At 31.7% G+C, this 17,761-nt stretch overlaps 1 protein-coding gene across 1 annotated transcript in view; it reads left to right on the top strand.

The window, feature by feature from the left end:
- Nucleotides 1–17,761, top strand: part of TkR86C (Tachykinin-like receptor at 86C) — a 357,528-nt gene that overhangs the window by 195,394 nt on the left and 144,373 nt on the right. Inside the window, exon 3 of the mRNA XM_088228031.1 lies at nt 11,292–11,393. Coding sequence (XP_088084157.1) covers nt 11,292–11,393 — 102 coding nt within the window. The remainder of the gene's footprint in view (nt 1–11,291; nt 11,394–17,761) is intronic.

Below are 17,761 nucleotides of genomic sequence, written 5' to 3'. Positions count from 1 at the left end.
ATTTGGTTTCAATCTTCTGAGGAAATATATTTAAATTTAAGCATCGGATAATTTGGTTGAACGCATAAATATGAAATAAACACATTTAGCCAAACGTCAAATCACCGTTAATGAGCGTAAAAGCAAAAAAATATATACTTTGTCAGCCAACTTGTCTAGCATTACTTTGTCAATAAGTCAAGACTTTTAGTAAGTATTGGAATCTGACCAAATACGGAATACAATATTGTGACTGTATTATGACTCTTGCTTGCTACACAAAAGTTTTGGTTTTTTTCAATTATTTAAAACTGGATATATTTTTCAATTTTTAAAAAATTAAAGTTACAAAACGAGATGATGCTTCATAGAGCGATAGGTTCAAATTATATTTTTTTAAATAGCGTTGTCGCGTCATGCCACATCAACATGGTCGTGCTAAACGCGTAGTTGAGTAAAAAATACTAACTGTCTAAGCCAGTTTACTGTGAATTCAAAGCTGTTTGTAGTGTCCTTTTACGCTGCTTTTCATTTACTGACCGCCGCGCGTAAAACACTATTTCCCACCAAATAAAAGATAGGTTCCGAAACCTCAGTTGAATGGAACACAAGACGTGTGCTTAGTGCCGCATCTAGTGTAAACATGTATATAATTGTATACTATACATACTGATAACAGTGATAACGAAATGATAAATGCTTCACATGTAGAGGCTCCTGGCCCTCGATTATGAAAGGAAGATAAAGACGTCATACCTTCACCTTGACGGTATAGTTGAAGATAATTTATCTAGCGATTACGAAGATACACTACCGAACCCCCATAATTTCAAGTTTTAGGTAGGTACATCGATATGAAACAAGGGTAAACATACGTCACGGTATACATATCTACGAACTGAAATGACAAAGCTTCAGTATGATGTCATAGTTAAAAGCCTCTCGACCGGCTATTAAGATACTATACCGATCCCCTCACCATCAAGTTTTGATGTAAGTACATCGGTTTATCCGAATGGGTCTAGGACCCCTCAATACGTTTATCTACGCATTAAAAGTGTCAAAAAATTTGTTCTACTGTAATTAATTTAGCCTCTTGGCTTATTGTAGTATTCAAAAAGGAAAAGAACTCATTAAAATTATTCATAAAAATAATGGATTCTTTAACAGTAACATCTAAAATAGAAAAATATTCCCCGTTTAGTTTTGCTCTTTAATAATGTTGAATATGTCAAAATTCATAGTAAATCAATTAACAAATTAAAAAAAGTTCAACACCCATATTTCTTAATAGGATCATTTTGCAATTTTTTTATTATTTTTTCGTTTAAATGTGCAAAAAAATAGGATGGCAACGGTATGAATATTTTTTTCGTGCAAAGTCGGATAAATGTTCTACGCAGGTTTAAAATGTGCATGTTTTGAATTACCCAAAAGCGATACGTTTCGCGCTCTGTGGAACAAACGGCACGGATGACGTTTTGGCGGTAAACTCGTACACAATGTTTATTAGGAGCGCAGTCAGCGATCATAACGCGTGACGTCAAGTGACTGCGAGCCATTTTGTGTGTGATCATTTTTAAACCAGAAAATTATAAATGAGAACAGGTTTAGAATATATTTGTAGTTATAAATATAGAATCGTAAAAACCCGCTTTAAATGTATATTGTATTTTTATCATTGTTCCTGACTTGTTTTTAAAAAATTTTAAAAAAAGAAATATTTGCGTTCTTATGACCATTTTCAACGAATTGTAAATTATTCTTTCATGTGCTGATTTTTTGTTAAACAAAAGAACAATAGTGGCAAATTACAATGAATTGGTTATATGTTTTTCTGTTTGTAAATAACCGTAGGAAGTTCTTTGCAACATCTGCGATGCCTTCACTTGACACGGTAGCTTCCGTAAGCGCAGTTGTTTTCATCCGGAAACGAGCGATATTATATAACAAAATGAAGACAGTAGCATCCGGTAGAGAGCGCTTTTAATCAAATAACTTGATGTCTTTTTACTCATTATTGCACTATTTTAGTCTGCATGCAGCCAATATGCACTTTTAAACACATGAATGTTTTAATGAATTAAAATTACGAGCAAAGTGCAACGGTTGAATACTTCTGACTATAATACTAATTTTTTTTATTTTATTTACTTTGTTATACTTGAAATGTATATTTACTCTTTTGTGGCTACTCTGTTAATTTAGGCTACAATCTACATGAATAGAATAATAATTATATATCATGGCTTAATAAACATTTCTTCTGTTTTTTATAATGAAGTCGTACTCTGTGTGATTAATTGTGTGTTTATATAGTTTTTAAAGTTTAAAAACATACTGACTGACTATTATAAAGATGATCAAGACATAGAGAAACAGAGAAGAGCCTTCAATGTCAGGGCCTCTCTGCCAGAAAAACTATTCTTTCAGTGCACTGACTAAGTGAAAAATAACCTCTTCAAATCGTATTTGACGTCTATGTTTACAGCGTAACTATGGAACAATTATACGCAAGCAGTGTCCAATAAATTAAAGGTCGCCTCTAATAATGCATTAAGGCAATTATTCGAACTGCAGTGCCTCCAAAATGTTTGCAGCTGGACGAGTAAACGCCTTCGCTGCCCTACTTTGCCAGACTGCCTGGAGCCTATGATAACGTCTACAAAGCTCTAACAACACGCTTCTCCAAGCCACTGCAGGGTGGTTCTATTTTCCCTTGTTCGAGTGATGGCTAAAAATGCTGAGACCACTGAAAGGATATGAAATGGGAAAAAAATATTTTATCTTATCACATTTATTCAAAATATCATTCAATTATTTGAAAGAAATAAAAGTAAAGGAGTCTTGCCACCTCAGGGTGCAGATAAGAAGCCGCTGTCTCACGATCTCCACTCCGATGATATGGGCATAAATAAATTGGCTCTATTTTGTTGTTTAAGTGCTCAAACGAAAAAATAGAGCCAATTTATTACGGGGACCAAACTACGAAAATTCAAAGCGGTACATATATAGGAGACACATGCATACATGGAATGTCGGTGAAAACTTACAGTGCCTGAATCTTAATAGCTTACATGTAGGTACAACGGGTATAAATACAGTGGACCAATTTTTCAGGCAACGTTTGGTCACCTACCTATAATAGATCATGACTAAACCCAGAACGGGACATCGAGGGAAAGAAAAAACAACGGATGCTTATCTGTTTAAGGCGCCCTCGATGGGCATACTAGCCGGGATTTCCTGTTAAAGGAACCTCGGGAAAGTCAGCTCCAGGGGTTGTAACAAGTCCGTGGTGGCCAAAAACAGGAGTGACGACAGGGGAGAAACCGGGCACTTGGTTTTTCTTTATGTTGTCGGACAGCGGTTCTCAAAGAATGCCCTGGTGGCTGATGATAAGAACCTCGGCGACCGGGATGCGGGGTTAAGAGCTATAGAGGAGTTCCTAGTAATTGTATTTTACGCACTAGTAAAACGAACCCAATCTATGGCCGGTTGCAACACCGAGGGACATGTAGAAATATCCCAAGCGTGGTTCTAACGGCTTACGAATTCAAAATTAGGCTAGGCACTTTCGGTAGCTTGTTTTAAAGGCGACCAATCTCGGCAGTTGTGGATTCAAAATTAGTAAATGTACTTTCGACGGTTAGTTTTGATTTTCAATTAAAATATTTAAATGTCTTTGATTCCCTATTTTTCAGTTAATAGTACGTTGTCTTTATTTTCATAATGGTATTCTTACTACTTTATTCATAAGCGATTGAAAACGATTGTGGCAACGATAAGAAATTGCATTATTTATATCAATCGATTATTTTGTTCGTCTGAAGAACTGATGGTAAATATTTAATATTTTATCCAACCATGACGCCTAGAGCTTGTTTTTTTACTTTCAATATGCTGATACTGATTTGCGAGTGATTTTGGCTCCTACAAAAAATTAGAAGTTTTTATTAAATACATGTATACTCGTATAAAGGAAACGATAAAAAACTTACAAGGAAAAAAATATCGAGCGAGAGGGTTTTTATACGAAAATTGTACTATTATTGACCTTGCTTATAATTTACAAGGTTTATATTTCATCAGTTAATTTTGTTTTTGGACTATTTTTATCTGATTAGTGTTAAAAAAAGGAAAGAATTTCAACTGTGAGCCTTTATGGGAACCCGCATTTGCATAATGTAAAGAAAAACACAGAAAACTCATTCAAGGGAAGCCAAATTCATAAGCATCGGTGGCCTTCTATTTCACTTGAAGATTACGGCATTTTGTATCCGGTTATCATTTATTTCTATTTTAAATTTTATTAATAAACCTTTACGGGTTACGTACATTTAAAAAAAAAACATCAACTTTTAAAATTCATATTCTACTGTTATTGATAATACTTTTAACATCTTTTGTAATGGTTGTCTGAGTCTTTTGTTTAGTTTTGTCTGGTAGTTTATTGTGTAATTTCAGTCTCTGGTTTATTAGTCTCGACTGTCCTTGTCTCGTTTTAGAAGGCTGTCTAAGATATTTTACTGATATTCTATTGTGTCCATGTTTACTACTTTTTTTTCAAGTTTTAGTTTTTCATCTACAATTACATAAGAGCCTAATTGATGAATAAATTTTATGGATTTTAGTTTAATGAGTTTAGTTAAATTTAGTTAAGTCAGTTTGTTTAAATATTCCTTCAGTTTTTGTTAGATAGGGGAGGTCAAATTCTAACTTTGATTTTATTTATTATTGTTTTTACTACCTGTACTATTCTAATCATGAAAGATTCAACCTCTTGCGATGAATTGTTGTAATTTATAACGGAACGGATGAGTCTTTGGTGCTTACAAACGCTTCTGTATTGCATCTCAAGGTTAAATCATTTGACTCTGAAAACGGGGCAATACATCAACAATTGGGGAATATTTTCAGGAGTTTCATTACCACATGGATAGCTGTTAATCTCAGAAAATTTTAAACGGTGCAGGTCGATCGTAAACCTGACATGGCCCGCGAGGATTTGTCAGAGCTCAAAACTTATACGCTGTTTTTTTCTGAAAGCTTGTAAGATGTTTAAAATCACTGTCGAAAAGTTATGCGACAATTAAATATATTGACTGGAATTTTTTTTACATAACAATCATATAAAATTATCATACTTAAAATGAGGAGGTACATATACATTTAGTCGTGTTATTTTGATTTGGTGAATGAAATAAATCAACGTCAAAACTTTTTGAAATTATGGATTGTTAAAAATTTAGTCCAAATTGAATAAGTATTCAAATCATTCTGGGCGAGTAAAAATTTGCTTTCAGAGGTAACGTATTGTATTCTTCAGAAATGTTTTGAATGAATTTGCTTCTTTCTAAGAGAGAACTGTCACAGAACAGATGGTCTCTTCTCATTTTCAAAAAGGCTTAAAAATTTAATGTGAATTGGCTATTTGAAATTGGTGTAACTCATCTTAATTTGACTATAGCCCATTATTTAGCGGTTTCATTTTTGACATACTGTGCTATCACAAAAATAAATTAAATTGTGTGCGTTTTGTCGTCTCTATAGGCGTCAGAGCGCAAATTATTGCACTTAGATACGTCTAACAATATTTAACCTTCCGAACTAGAAATATATTTCATTTTAAATTGATTATTCAATTAAGTTATCCTACCATGCTTGAAGTTCCGAATTTAATTCCTGGAACAGTCAACCTGAAATGAAAAAGGTAATTTTACACAGCAATACTTCACTATCCCTGGATTGATACCTTTATAAATACGCTGCCCTCGCGTTAGGAATGCATTGTCCTATGCGCTTTCTTTTTTCGCTTTACTGATAAGATTTTATTGATAATGAGTTACTTAATTTTAGGAACATGGTAGTGAAGGAACTAATACATTTATTTTCACTAATTCCTCATATTTATCTTTTATCAAACTTAAAAATGACTAAATTAAACATGATACATCTTAATTCTTTTATTTATACATCTTTGATGGGTGGACATCAGAGAATAACTCATTTTTTTTGTTTGTTCCTTGTACATACCTGCATCAATGTTATTAACAGTAAACTTCTATGACTACTCAAAACATAAATAAATAACTTTGTGATTATGAAACTTTTGTTTTAAATAATCCATAATTAAAATAAAACTCAAAGTCCCGATACAGACATCTACTGAAGAAATATTGCACAAATCACAACTTATGACACCAAAATAATTATTCGCTAAAACAATACTCACTTACAGTTTCAAAAACTACTCTTATTCAAATAAAAGACATAACCCCTACAATACATCACATACAAATAATATAATCACTAGATCCTCAATACAAAGACAACTTAAACAAATACAAACTAATACCACTTTCGGACAAAGGGATTTTGTGTATTATTCAATTAAAATCTATCTCTTCAATCCGTGCCTCATGTCTGAGGATGGTGATTACGTCTGACTCCAGGCATGGCTCGTCTGTGGACAGTCTCCCTCCATCTGGAACGGTTTTGTGCTCTTCTATAGGTATTCGTCAGTGATGATTCTGATAACTCAGTGACTGTACTGCTCCATCTTGTCGGTTGACGTCCACGCGACCTTGTCCCTTCGACACTTCCCAGGAGAATAGTTTTCTCCTAACTATCAGAATCTCCCCTGAAAATATGCCAAAGAACTGCAGGATTTTTTTCTCGCACATGGATATCAATCTTTCTTCTATGTAAAATCTATAACCTACTTCCATTATCTATTAAAACAATCAGTAACGAAAAAATGTTTGAATAGGCCATGAAAAATGGATAGTGAGGCTAGGTAGAAGTAAAATGGATTGTCTCATTCGCCCAAACCAATATTGAATCAACTGCTCCACAAGTGTTTAGCTTATGTTATGTTTTTGTTATTTTCATTGTGCGTTTTGTAATATAAATAATTTAGATCTTGTTTTTAAAAGCAGTCTGAATATTTTGTTTATTATATATGTTTATTAAGTTAGTCTTCTTTGTTTATTCTCAAATGTTAAAACATTTCAAAAAAGTATATTGTTACGTGTCCTAGGTACGGGTAACTCCAGTGAGGTCACATTATTGTTATTATTGTTTAAATTTTGTAAGAGTAAAATATGAATAAATAAATAAATTAATCAAATGAGTATGCATATTTCTGTCATATTTTCAGTAGCACAAATAGTACAAGATGGTCTCAGTAATACAAGTAGACTCATTTCTATCATTAAATTGAGTATTACAAATAGTATTAGTTAGTTTTAGAAATACAAGTGGACTCATTTTTATCTCATTTTTACTGGTTCAAGTATTATATCTGAAATATTTCTGTTATTTATCTGAATTACTTGAATGTTGTAACACAAATGAAATTATCTGTAAATAATAACCCATTTAACAAAATATGAGTTCTGTAGCTAAATAATTGGGATCATAATAACGTTTTTTTGCCCTCCGAAAAATGTCACCTTTGCAGTTATATTCTTATTTATTTATTTCGATGGCTTACGCTTTTTACAAAGTAAAAAAAATATTGAAAAATAATTCAAATGAAACAAAACACCTGTACACTAGTATTGAAAATAAAGATACATTAAATAAAAAAATTATAAAGGAAAATTAAATAAGAAATTATTTCATAGGTATGCAACAAATCAACAATAAATAAATTGTTTGATTATAAAAAAGTACTGAAGTAATAGAGGCGATGCATCATAGTAAAAAAAGGAAAACAAGTATAACACTTAATACATTTTTATAATTTAGAATAGATGTGATTGAAAAGTAATGTTTTTAATTTGTGCAAAGATAAATTAAAATCATTACTTTGTAACCATATTTGTTTGCTAAAATGTGGAGCCGTGGAATAAATGAGTATTTAGCATAGTTTTAACTATGCAAATCAACAGTAAAAGAAGTATTTTGTCTCTTCCCATGCTTTCTCACATGAAAATTTACACAATTTAAAAGTTCGGGACTGCCAAGAACATTATTTAATAACTTAAAAAGCAGCAATAAATCTTAAATTTCCCTTCCATCACTAATACATATTAATTTTAACTGCTTCATTTTGTCCACCTATCACAGATATGTTGGAAATAATTACTTTAAAGAACTTTCCAATACAGAAAAAAACTAAACTTTAATAAAAAACGGTTGAATTCACTTGATGTTTTCATTTTCTCAGAAAATCCTCATCCAATTTGAACATTTTGGGATCAGTGGAAAGTTTTTTTCCCATTTTTCTTTGCTTCTCCCATTCGTTATAAGTTTTCGATAAAGCAAAACTTTACTATTATTGAACATGTATGTTGAAAATAGTTCTACTTCATATCTACTACGTACTCGTAGTATCATCAAATACGAAAACGCAATATAAGAAATTCATAAAATTTGTGTTTTTGATTCATTTGATTCTTGGATAATACAGGAACGATAAATCTGTGTAAACAGGGAGAACTTTTACAAAAACGTTTTCCGGCTTATTTGGATGTATTTAATATTTAAAATCGTCACTTTTCCCAAAAAAATTAATTATTAATTGACATTTTAGAATAGTGAAAACCGTACAAAAACTCTGCAATTAATCATAAATCGGGTTGTGGTCCCGTGGTAGTATTGTGGAATCACCGACCAAAGGTCAAAGGTTCAAATCTCACTCTACCACTACTCGATTTCCATTTTTCCAGCACAAGTTATTTAAGACTTTTAGGAAAAGGTCTGAAAATTTAAATATTTGAGTAAATATTAAGAACTCTAGCATTTCTTTATAAAAAAATAAAATTGCATTAAAATTTTCCTTAATAGGTGCAGATTGCTACTTATTTTAACCTTCAATATTTTTTTCTCATTGTCATCCAATATTAATGGTCGTGAACATTTTATACCATTGGATAGTGCCAAAAAAAAATTTCCATAATTATATTAATAGAAATGAGAATAGAATAAGGCTGCTATTTAAAAAAAACAGAATCTTAAAATTGTATCACGTATAAAGGTTTGAAAATGTATGAAGAGATCTTTGAATGTATGATGAATGAAAAAAGTTTGAATGAATTTTAAAAAAATGTTAGGTGTACTGTAAAATTATGTAAAATAGATGTGTTAGTAAAATAAGTGTAAATATTCGTCTAAATTATACTATGTATTTTAATATAAGCTAACTTAAGAAATAAATTTTTAAAAATAAAAATAATTTGATTCCTTTTTCTTATTCGTCTCTTCTTATCATCAGCTCTTTCCATTGCTGGATTCAGGTCTCTTTTTTCCAATCCAGTCTCCGTTGTGCTTTTTCTATCATTGGCTCAACTTTTCTGTGGTCATCCAATGCCTCTTTTCCTGCCCATGGTCTCCACCTGAGTAGCCTTCTGTTTCTGGGTAGCCATCTGTCCATTCTCTATTTGGAATCATGACTTTCCATTTCCATTTAGTTAAGCAATACGACCTATCACGTCAACAACTTTTGTCTTCCATCTAATGCCATTAGTACCAAAAAATAATAGCATTAAATTTTTATCATTCTATTGCCATCGCGCATTGGTAAAACGTGCTAATTACGCAGTGTATACAAAACCACCGCATTCAGAAATTGTTACCTGTTCTCACATATAGCGCATAAATGTTTTACAATGTTTATATTTTTATTATTTATTTATAAATCATATAACACAAAGTATTTTAAAGGTATAATACATTGAATTACATTCCCAGGAGTTACAACAACTCAATTCGGGACATAAATAATAATAATATTTGAAAAACACATATTGGGAACAACAAAGAAACAAAGCAAGTTTAGCACCTTTATAAGTAAATATAGCACAATATGTACGCCAAAAACCCTTTCTTACACAAGCAGAATAAATATATATAAACAACGCTTTTAAAAATGCAGAAAGTGGTGAATCTACTAAAGGAAAAAAGGTCGTTAACATCACATGAAAATGCAGTCATAGTGGTGATGAGAACATATCCATCTCAGTTAGTAAACATCTGGATGCCTAAGAAATGTCGTATGGTACGATGAACATATGATTTTTGGAAACATGATTCGGATTTGCAAAACGTGTGTCCCACCAATCATGGTGTATACAATAAAGGCGAGGATAGATAGAGAAAAAAGAAAAATACGAAAAACCAAGTAGAAAAACTAAATAGAAAAACTAAGTAACTGCTCAGAACGTCAGAGATGAAACAACTAAGGGCAATCGAAGGGAAAACCTAAAGAGGCAGAATCCGGAGTCAAGAAGTCAGACGGAATTGCGATACCCAGGGAATAGTTAATAGATTACGTCAATTCTTAACTCTTATTGTTACATATTTACATATTTATTACCGCAATTTACATTTAATTATTTATACAAAAGGTTAATTAAGTAGTAAAAGTAAACATATTTTTTGTTTTTGCTGGTGAATCATCTAAACTGCCTAACCAGGGATAGCTTCCTTGTTCTAAGGCAGTAAATAATGTATTTTTAAAAGTTTTTTTTGTGATAAATACCATACACCTTAATACATTTCTTGCAGGGCACCCGCTGGCACAGCGGGAGTTTAAACTGTGCAACTCGGTTATAAGCTAAGACTGTACTCTGTCTGTGTAATCTATAAGTGTAAAAGTACTTCAATTAATAATATGAATCAAAAACATTTCTATCCATGTTGATAATACATAATACATATAAAACTATTTATAAATGAGATACACATGTACGCAGTTTTGTTACTAGAGCACACATACGAATATGTTTATGTGAGCCTTAATTCTATAATGTTTTTTGTTGTTATTTAATTAAACAGACTCAAATTTAGCTGAGTCATCGTTTTTGCTACCTGTCCACCCGATCATTGATTGTTGCATATTTCGAAAATTGCCACCCACCCTTTGATCTTAGCCTATTTCCGTTATTTCTGAATCAATCTCTATGCCACGTCTGATTTACATTTGTAAGAATATATTAGAATATAAAAGGTCTTATTACCATCAATTGATTTTTTATTGGAATAAAGTGCCAAAAATAAAGAATATCCTGAATGGATTTAAAAATAGTCAGTCTAAAAAAAATTCGAAATTTTGATTCTAAAATTACATCGAGCACCTGTCTTTCTATGGATTGTTGCGTGCTCTTTAGTTTCTGGATACTTTTCTGTATCACACACATTGGTTATAAAGTCTGTACCGACAATTGGCATTAAACGCAATTCATGGACCTGATTTTTAATGCATGCTGGAACTTTTTTGTTTTCGTTTGAATATTTTTAATTTAATATTTTTACTATACAATAATATGTTTTTGAAATTAAAAATATTTTTTCTGTATTTTCAGTGATTGGATATTTGGGATACGTTACTGTAAACTCAGTAACTTCATTGCTAACGTGACTGTGGCAGCGAGCGTATTCACGCTTACGGGAATTTCGTTTGACAGGTGAGTGAAAAAGTTTATACGAAGTTATATTCTTCATAAGATCTTTTCTCTGTTATTTTTTGAGTGGTCTCATTTTGGTTTGTTCATAAGAACATTATTAGGTGATTTCGTCAAACTTATTAATTCACAAGGTTTTGATATAAAAACTCTTATTAGTATCGTTGATACCGATCAAACATAAAACCAAAATGTAATTAGCATATAACAGCCAATCTACTAAACAAAATGAATTTTTAAGCTTTGAAATAGACGCACTATATCTAAATTATGATATTCATATAAATCATTCAACAACTCTTTTAACCTCCCCTTCAAAATTAATCTTAATTTCCCTTTCCGCGTGACAATAAATAAGTATTTATTCCATCTGCTAGTCTGTAGCACTAACTATGCCAAACACTCTTTTCTCTATCATTTTTACTCAAACTATAATAATTTGTTTCATCTGTTGATGTATTTTACATGCACCTTATTTTTTTAAAATAAATAAGGACTCATTCTTTCTGACTGCGATACGTTTATACTTGCTATTTAATGATGCTCACGCCAACACACACCTAAACACTTACTTCCAAACAAATACACACCCTCGCAACTCCACACCTACTCTCATACAAATACACACAAACACACCCTTTTTCAGTTTTAGTGCTGCAGAGCAGCGTTTATTTAATAATTAAAGAATAAAAATAACAATTTGTTACCCACTAAATCTAAAGACTATTGATGGGACACAATTTTTGTTTTTTTTTTATAAGTTTATTATCCATTTATTTTATCTATATTTTACAAATTTATTTATAAACAAGCACTATAAGGTATGGGCTATGTATAGCGTGTGAGCTCGCCAATATATGACAGTAAAAATTTTATTGTCTTTGAATTTCCTAGAGTTTTAACCATCGAAAAAAAAAGAAGATTGCAAATAAAATCAACAAACAATGGAAATTTGATGTGTATTATTTTAATAGATTGTTTATAACAGAAAAATACATAGAGAAATATGCATTTTTATTTTTTGTAATAAAAACAGTCTAGTAAATTCGAATAAATAAAAATACGCTTTATATTAACAATATTAATTCAAATGCAAAAATAACATTGAATACTTGAGAAATAAATATAACTGAGTGTTACAAACATAATTTAAAAAACGGATAGTGATTAAAAGTAAAAACTATCTTTAGTTTAATTATTATAGCGATAAATACATAAACATTATAAAACAGGAGTTATACAAATACAAAAATAATATTGTAACTAGGTGGCTACCTACACGGTTAAATTTCGAAACACCACGCAATTTCTTATCTCGGCTACGCTATGTAAAATGAAAAAAAATATTTTAATTAATAATTTCATCACGTCATGAAGTCGCCCCTGGGTAGCGCCTGCTAACGTCAATCAACAAAAACATCCTCGTTTTAATTACAATATTTCGGCTACGCCACAAATCTCTTTTTTTAAATAATTTCTCACGCCACAAAGTCGCCCCTGGGTAGCGCCTGCTAACGTCAATCAACAAAAACATCCTCGTTTTAATTACTATATTTCGGCTACGCCATGAATCTCTTTTTTTAAATAATTTCTCACGTCACAAAGTCGCCCCTGGGTAGCGCCTGCTAACGTCAATCAACAAAAACATCCTCGTTTTTATAACAGTATTTCGGTTACGCCATGAATTTCTTATAAAAAATGTCAAAACGTCACAAAGCCACTCTCTGAGTGTCGCTACTGACATCATTTACAAAAACATAATTATTTGTGCTTTTTTCAGGTACGCAACATTTTTTTTAAATACACCTACCTAACCGATAAAATACTATTAGTAATTAAACCAAGGTGTGCTTTAAATGGCCAAATAATATTATTTATTATTGGAATATTATTGACATGTAGTTCAAGCATTGCTGCATTCACGTTGCTTTACTTCTGAAAGCTCAACTGCTATGTTTTTCTATGGTTAGGTTAATGTCATCTGTCATGTATTGGCGAGCTCACAGGCTATACTTACGCCTAAAGTATCTAAAAGATATTTCTTCAGTTCTTTTTTTTTCATTTGAAGATCTTTCATGTTAATGGTGGTATGTGGGAGATCATTGAACAACCTTGGAACAACGCAATTTAATGTTCACTCACCGAAGTAATTTGTAATTCGGGGAACAATCAAGGAGCCCAAAGTTTTTAATCTAGTTTTGTGAGTGTGATTTTTTTTTATATTCCGGATTAACAAAGTGATATACAATCAATTTGTAGTCACAAAGTTGTTTGACCGGCAGGACATAATTTAAAAAAAAAATAAATAAAATAAACACTTTCGCTCATATATTTCGCCTCACGGATTATGCTATCCGGTACAATCCCTCTCGACAGTCTCACCTAAATAACATAAGATACGAGTAAGTCTGAAACTGCGTAAGTTATATTATACATGATGCTAAACAGAAATATTTGGTTTTCTGATACTGATACTGTCCTTCTAGCAAAAAGTAATGAAAAACTTGCAGCTATTATCAGACAAAATTCACACGGCTAGTTTGAATATAAGGCTAGAGATGGATATATTCAAGACTAAATATATGGTTATTCGGAAAAAGCCACAAACTTTCCCAATGACTTTAAAACTCGGAGCGCTGGTTATTGCGCAAGTCCATCAATATAAATATTTATGGTTCTGGCTGAACGATAAATGAAATCACTCGCAAGAGATCAAAGTCAGAATAGAGATGACGCAAAACTGCTTTTTCAGGATGCGTGACCTTCTTTGCAGTAGAGACTTTAATTTAGACCTGTAGTGCAACAGGAGGATACAAAATTAATGCACATTGCTCGATGTTACAACTTCTCAGTACTTTTTTACGGCGTCAAAACGTGGACACTCACCCAAAACACTTCAAAAAAGATTCAGAAGTCTTTGAAATGTAGTGCAACAGGAGGATATCAAAAATCTCCTAGGTGTATAGAGTCCAAAACGATGATCTCCGATGAATGGAAAAAGATAAAGAGGTACTGAAGACCATAAAGGAAAAAAACTTAAGTACTTTGGGCGTGTGGCGAGAAGCGAAAAATATAAAATTTTACAAGTCATTCTACGGGGAGGGATTGAAGGAAGACGCAGTGCAGGTAGAAGACGCATCTCTTGGCTTAAGAACTTGCGCGACTGTTTCCATCGCAGCACTCAGTCCTTGTTCAGAGCAGCTGCAAACAAAGTAAGAATCACAACAATTATTTCCAACCTCCATCGGGGAGAGGAACTATGTGAATATACATACTTGAATTGCTCTGCAGCTGTAATAAACAAAGCATATATTTCTTTTTATTCTTAAATATGATCAAATTAATGGAATAAGAAAAAAAATATTTATTAACATATTACAACAGAGATGAAGAACATTTAAGATAAGGTAAAATATAAGTCTAGGCATCTACAGGGCTTATGACCTGTTTTGGCCATTGGGCTGGTTTAAGCGGTCATTTTACACACTGTGTAACATTCACCATTCTGCCCATATTTGAACATCTATATTCCTTAAATTCTTTCATCTGTTGATGTTTGTGAAGTTAAAGAGCCGAAACCTTTATTTACGCGGGTGAGATTCGTCTAATTGAATTATTTTACCTGCATACTAGGCAACGCCTGAAAATGTTATTTTTTCAATTTCTATACTTCTTCATGGACCAGGTGGATTTATCAACAATATTTTGAGTTTGTCCAAATTTTTGTAGACATCTTATTCTAAACGTTCTTCATCTCTGTTGTAATATGAAAATATAAACAGCTCCCCAGGGAGTTGAATCCAGTCCTTGTCTACAAAAATTTAGGCTAACTCAAATTATTGTTAAGAAGTATATACCATATTTTAAAAAATGTGTTAGGTAAATGTTGATTGCCTGGCAACATGTAGGCTAATTTTTTTTGGATAAAATTTATTAACTGTTTCGGATTCATTATCTTTTATTCAAGTGTCAATCCATTCCTTCCTTTGAATCCGGTGGTCCTGGTTTTGAATTCCAACGTACCTCCCTCCCTGGCGGCGAGTCAAGATAGCAACAAATAGATAGGTCAAATATTATGTGTAAAAACGATATTTTTAACACAAATTTGAATAGAAATCCAAATTTAAAGGCAAGTTTGGGATGGCTCGAAAAATTAAAATGGTGACATTGTATGAGAGAACTGGAAATATATAGGCAAAAACTTTTCTGCTTCCATTAAAAAAAATATGTTATCCGGACCACCATCATTTCAAATAAGTCCAGATAATCGAGGTCCTACTGTAAATGTGAAAGAAAGCTGACCTCTCTGAACTTTTTGAAAATATGTTACACGAAAGATGTCGATATCTGAAGAGATACGGTTTAGTTAAGACAATGCTCTTTCTACTGACATTACCATTAGTATGCTGGTTCTGCAAGCAGGAAGATAAAACGGCTTAATAATGATGAGCTTTTTTTTTCTTCACATGAATGTGTTGTTATTTCAATTTTTAAATATTTTTTTTACGCTACTATTTAAACTGTTGAACCATAGCAACGTTTTTTTTATTTCATCAAACCAAAGCCTTGGATGCAAAATAAGGAATGCTACACAAAGTGTAAAATGATACTTAAACTAGCCAATCACAGGTTGCAAGCCTAATAAATAACAACACTGCAATATTCTCTTCTCGTAGAACTTATTTTTCTCCTTTTTTCTTTTTTTTTTCTATTTTTACAATATACATAAGAGGTAAAACAGAGTATTCAAAAAAAGGATAATTATATAGCATTGAATTATACATCAACAGTTATAATAGTATATAAAAAATTCCCACAAAGGCATGGCCTATTTGTGGGTATACGAGATTTTTTTTTTTTAACAATAAACAATAATAAAACAGAGAATTAAAAAAATAAGGCATAATAAAAAATAGAGCACATAAAACATAGCACTGAAATACATATTAATTGAAAAATTTGAAAGTTTGGGAAGTTTTTGAAGTATCTGCTTACATTTGTCGTTAAAATCTCGAAAGCTTTAAAATATTTGTATATTTGGACATACTCAAAGTTCATATTTGGACATACTCTAAGTATTATTTTGTTCAAATTTCATGCTATGTATAATGTATTTTAAACAATGGAAATATTGTAAAAGCGCATCAATCAATAATCACTTTACTTGAGAGTTATTACAGACAATCTGACAGTGTTGGCAACAGGAGGCTCTGATTATTTCATTGTAATTAATTGACAGCTTCCATTATTCCTACACTTGACATGCTGAACTAACCTGCCATTGGCATTTGCAATATTGATACTTGTTTATGGAGAGCATACTAGAACTTTTGATATTAAATTATTACAAAACAAAAATTCTTCGTAGGTTTGTATTTACTTACAAAGATGTGTCTAAACATTTTTTAAATAAATATTTCCATCAGCAATAGTTAAAAAGTTAATTTAAAATATCAAAAACTTGAACACACTTTTTTCGGTACTTGAATTTATTATATTAGATCCTATTGATACTATCGGTTATTAAAAAAAAAATGGCCACGATTATTATGTTCAAGGCTTATATTTACTGTAAAAGGTATGTTCCTTCTAACTGTTCTAACTATTGTGTGAGGATCTGGTTAAGATATTCGACTGCGGCTTTGTCGAGATATTTTTCCGCATTTGTTTAATAAAGAAAAAACCTCAGAAAACTCATTTAAGAGAAGCCTTACTATTGGTAAACGTCATCAGACCTTTTTTTCCACTAATACAGTGTTTGGCATATTGCGTCTTTCGTTTTTTTTAACAACTGCCTTCCCTAATTTAACCATGTATGATAAGTTAGGTACCTCTCATGATAAGTCCTCGAGACTAATTACAAAAAACCTTTAGATACATTAAAGACATACTAACGACAGTAGAAATCCATACTCAAAACATTGTTAATTTAACTAACTGGTAATACAAGAAGTTAAAAAATTGAAAATTCAACAATGTTTGATTATGTCCAAATGCTTGCAGACTGGCTGGATTTCCTCCCTAGGGAGTTGTTCATATTTAAATTTATTTCAACAGAGAGGGAAAAATTTTTGAGAAGGGAATATGGAAGTCTAGGCATTTACAGGGCTTATGACCTGTCATTGGCTGGTTTAAGTGGCCACTTTACACACTGTGTAACATTCACCATTCTGCCCAAGTTTGAACATCCACATTTCCTCAACTTTTCCATCTGTTGACTTTTGTAAATGCCTAGACTTCCATATTCCCTTCTCAAAAAATTTTCCCTCTCTGTTGAAATAAATTTAAAATTGAAAATTGTTTTCAGGCGTTGCCTAGTAGGTGAATTAGTAAACATAACTAAATTGTAATTATTTACACAAGAATTATTT

The sequence above is a fragment of the Micrasema longulum genome, unplaced genomic scaffold (genome assembly GCF_059751315.1).
Source record: "Micrasema longulum isolate JH-2025_06_02 unplaced genomic scaffold, ASM5975131v1 h1tg000557l, whole genome shotgun sequence".
In the NCBI taxonomy this organism is placed as follows: Eukaryota; Metazoa; Arthropoda; class Insecta; order Trichoptera; family Brachycentridae; genus Micrasema; species Micrasema longulum.
The sequence above is the reverse complement of the archived record's forward strand: the minus strand, read 5'-3'. Positions and strand labels throughout refer to the sequence as shown.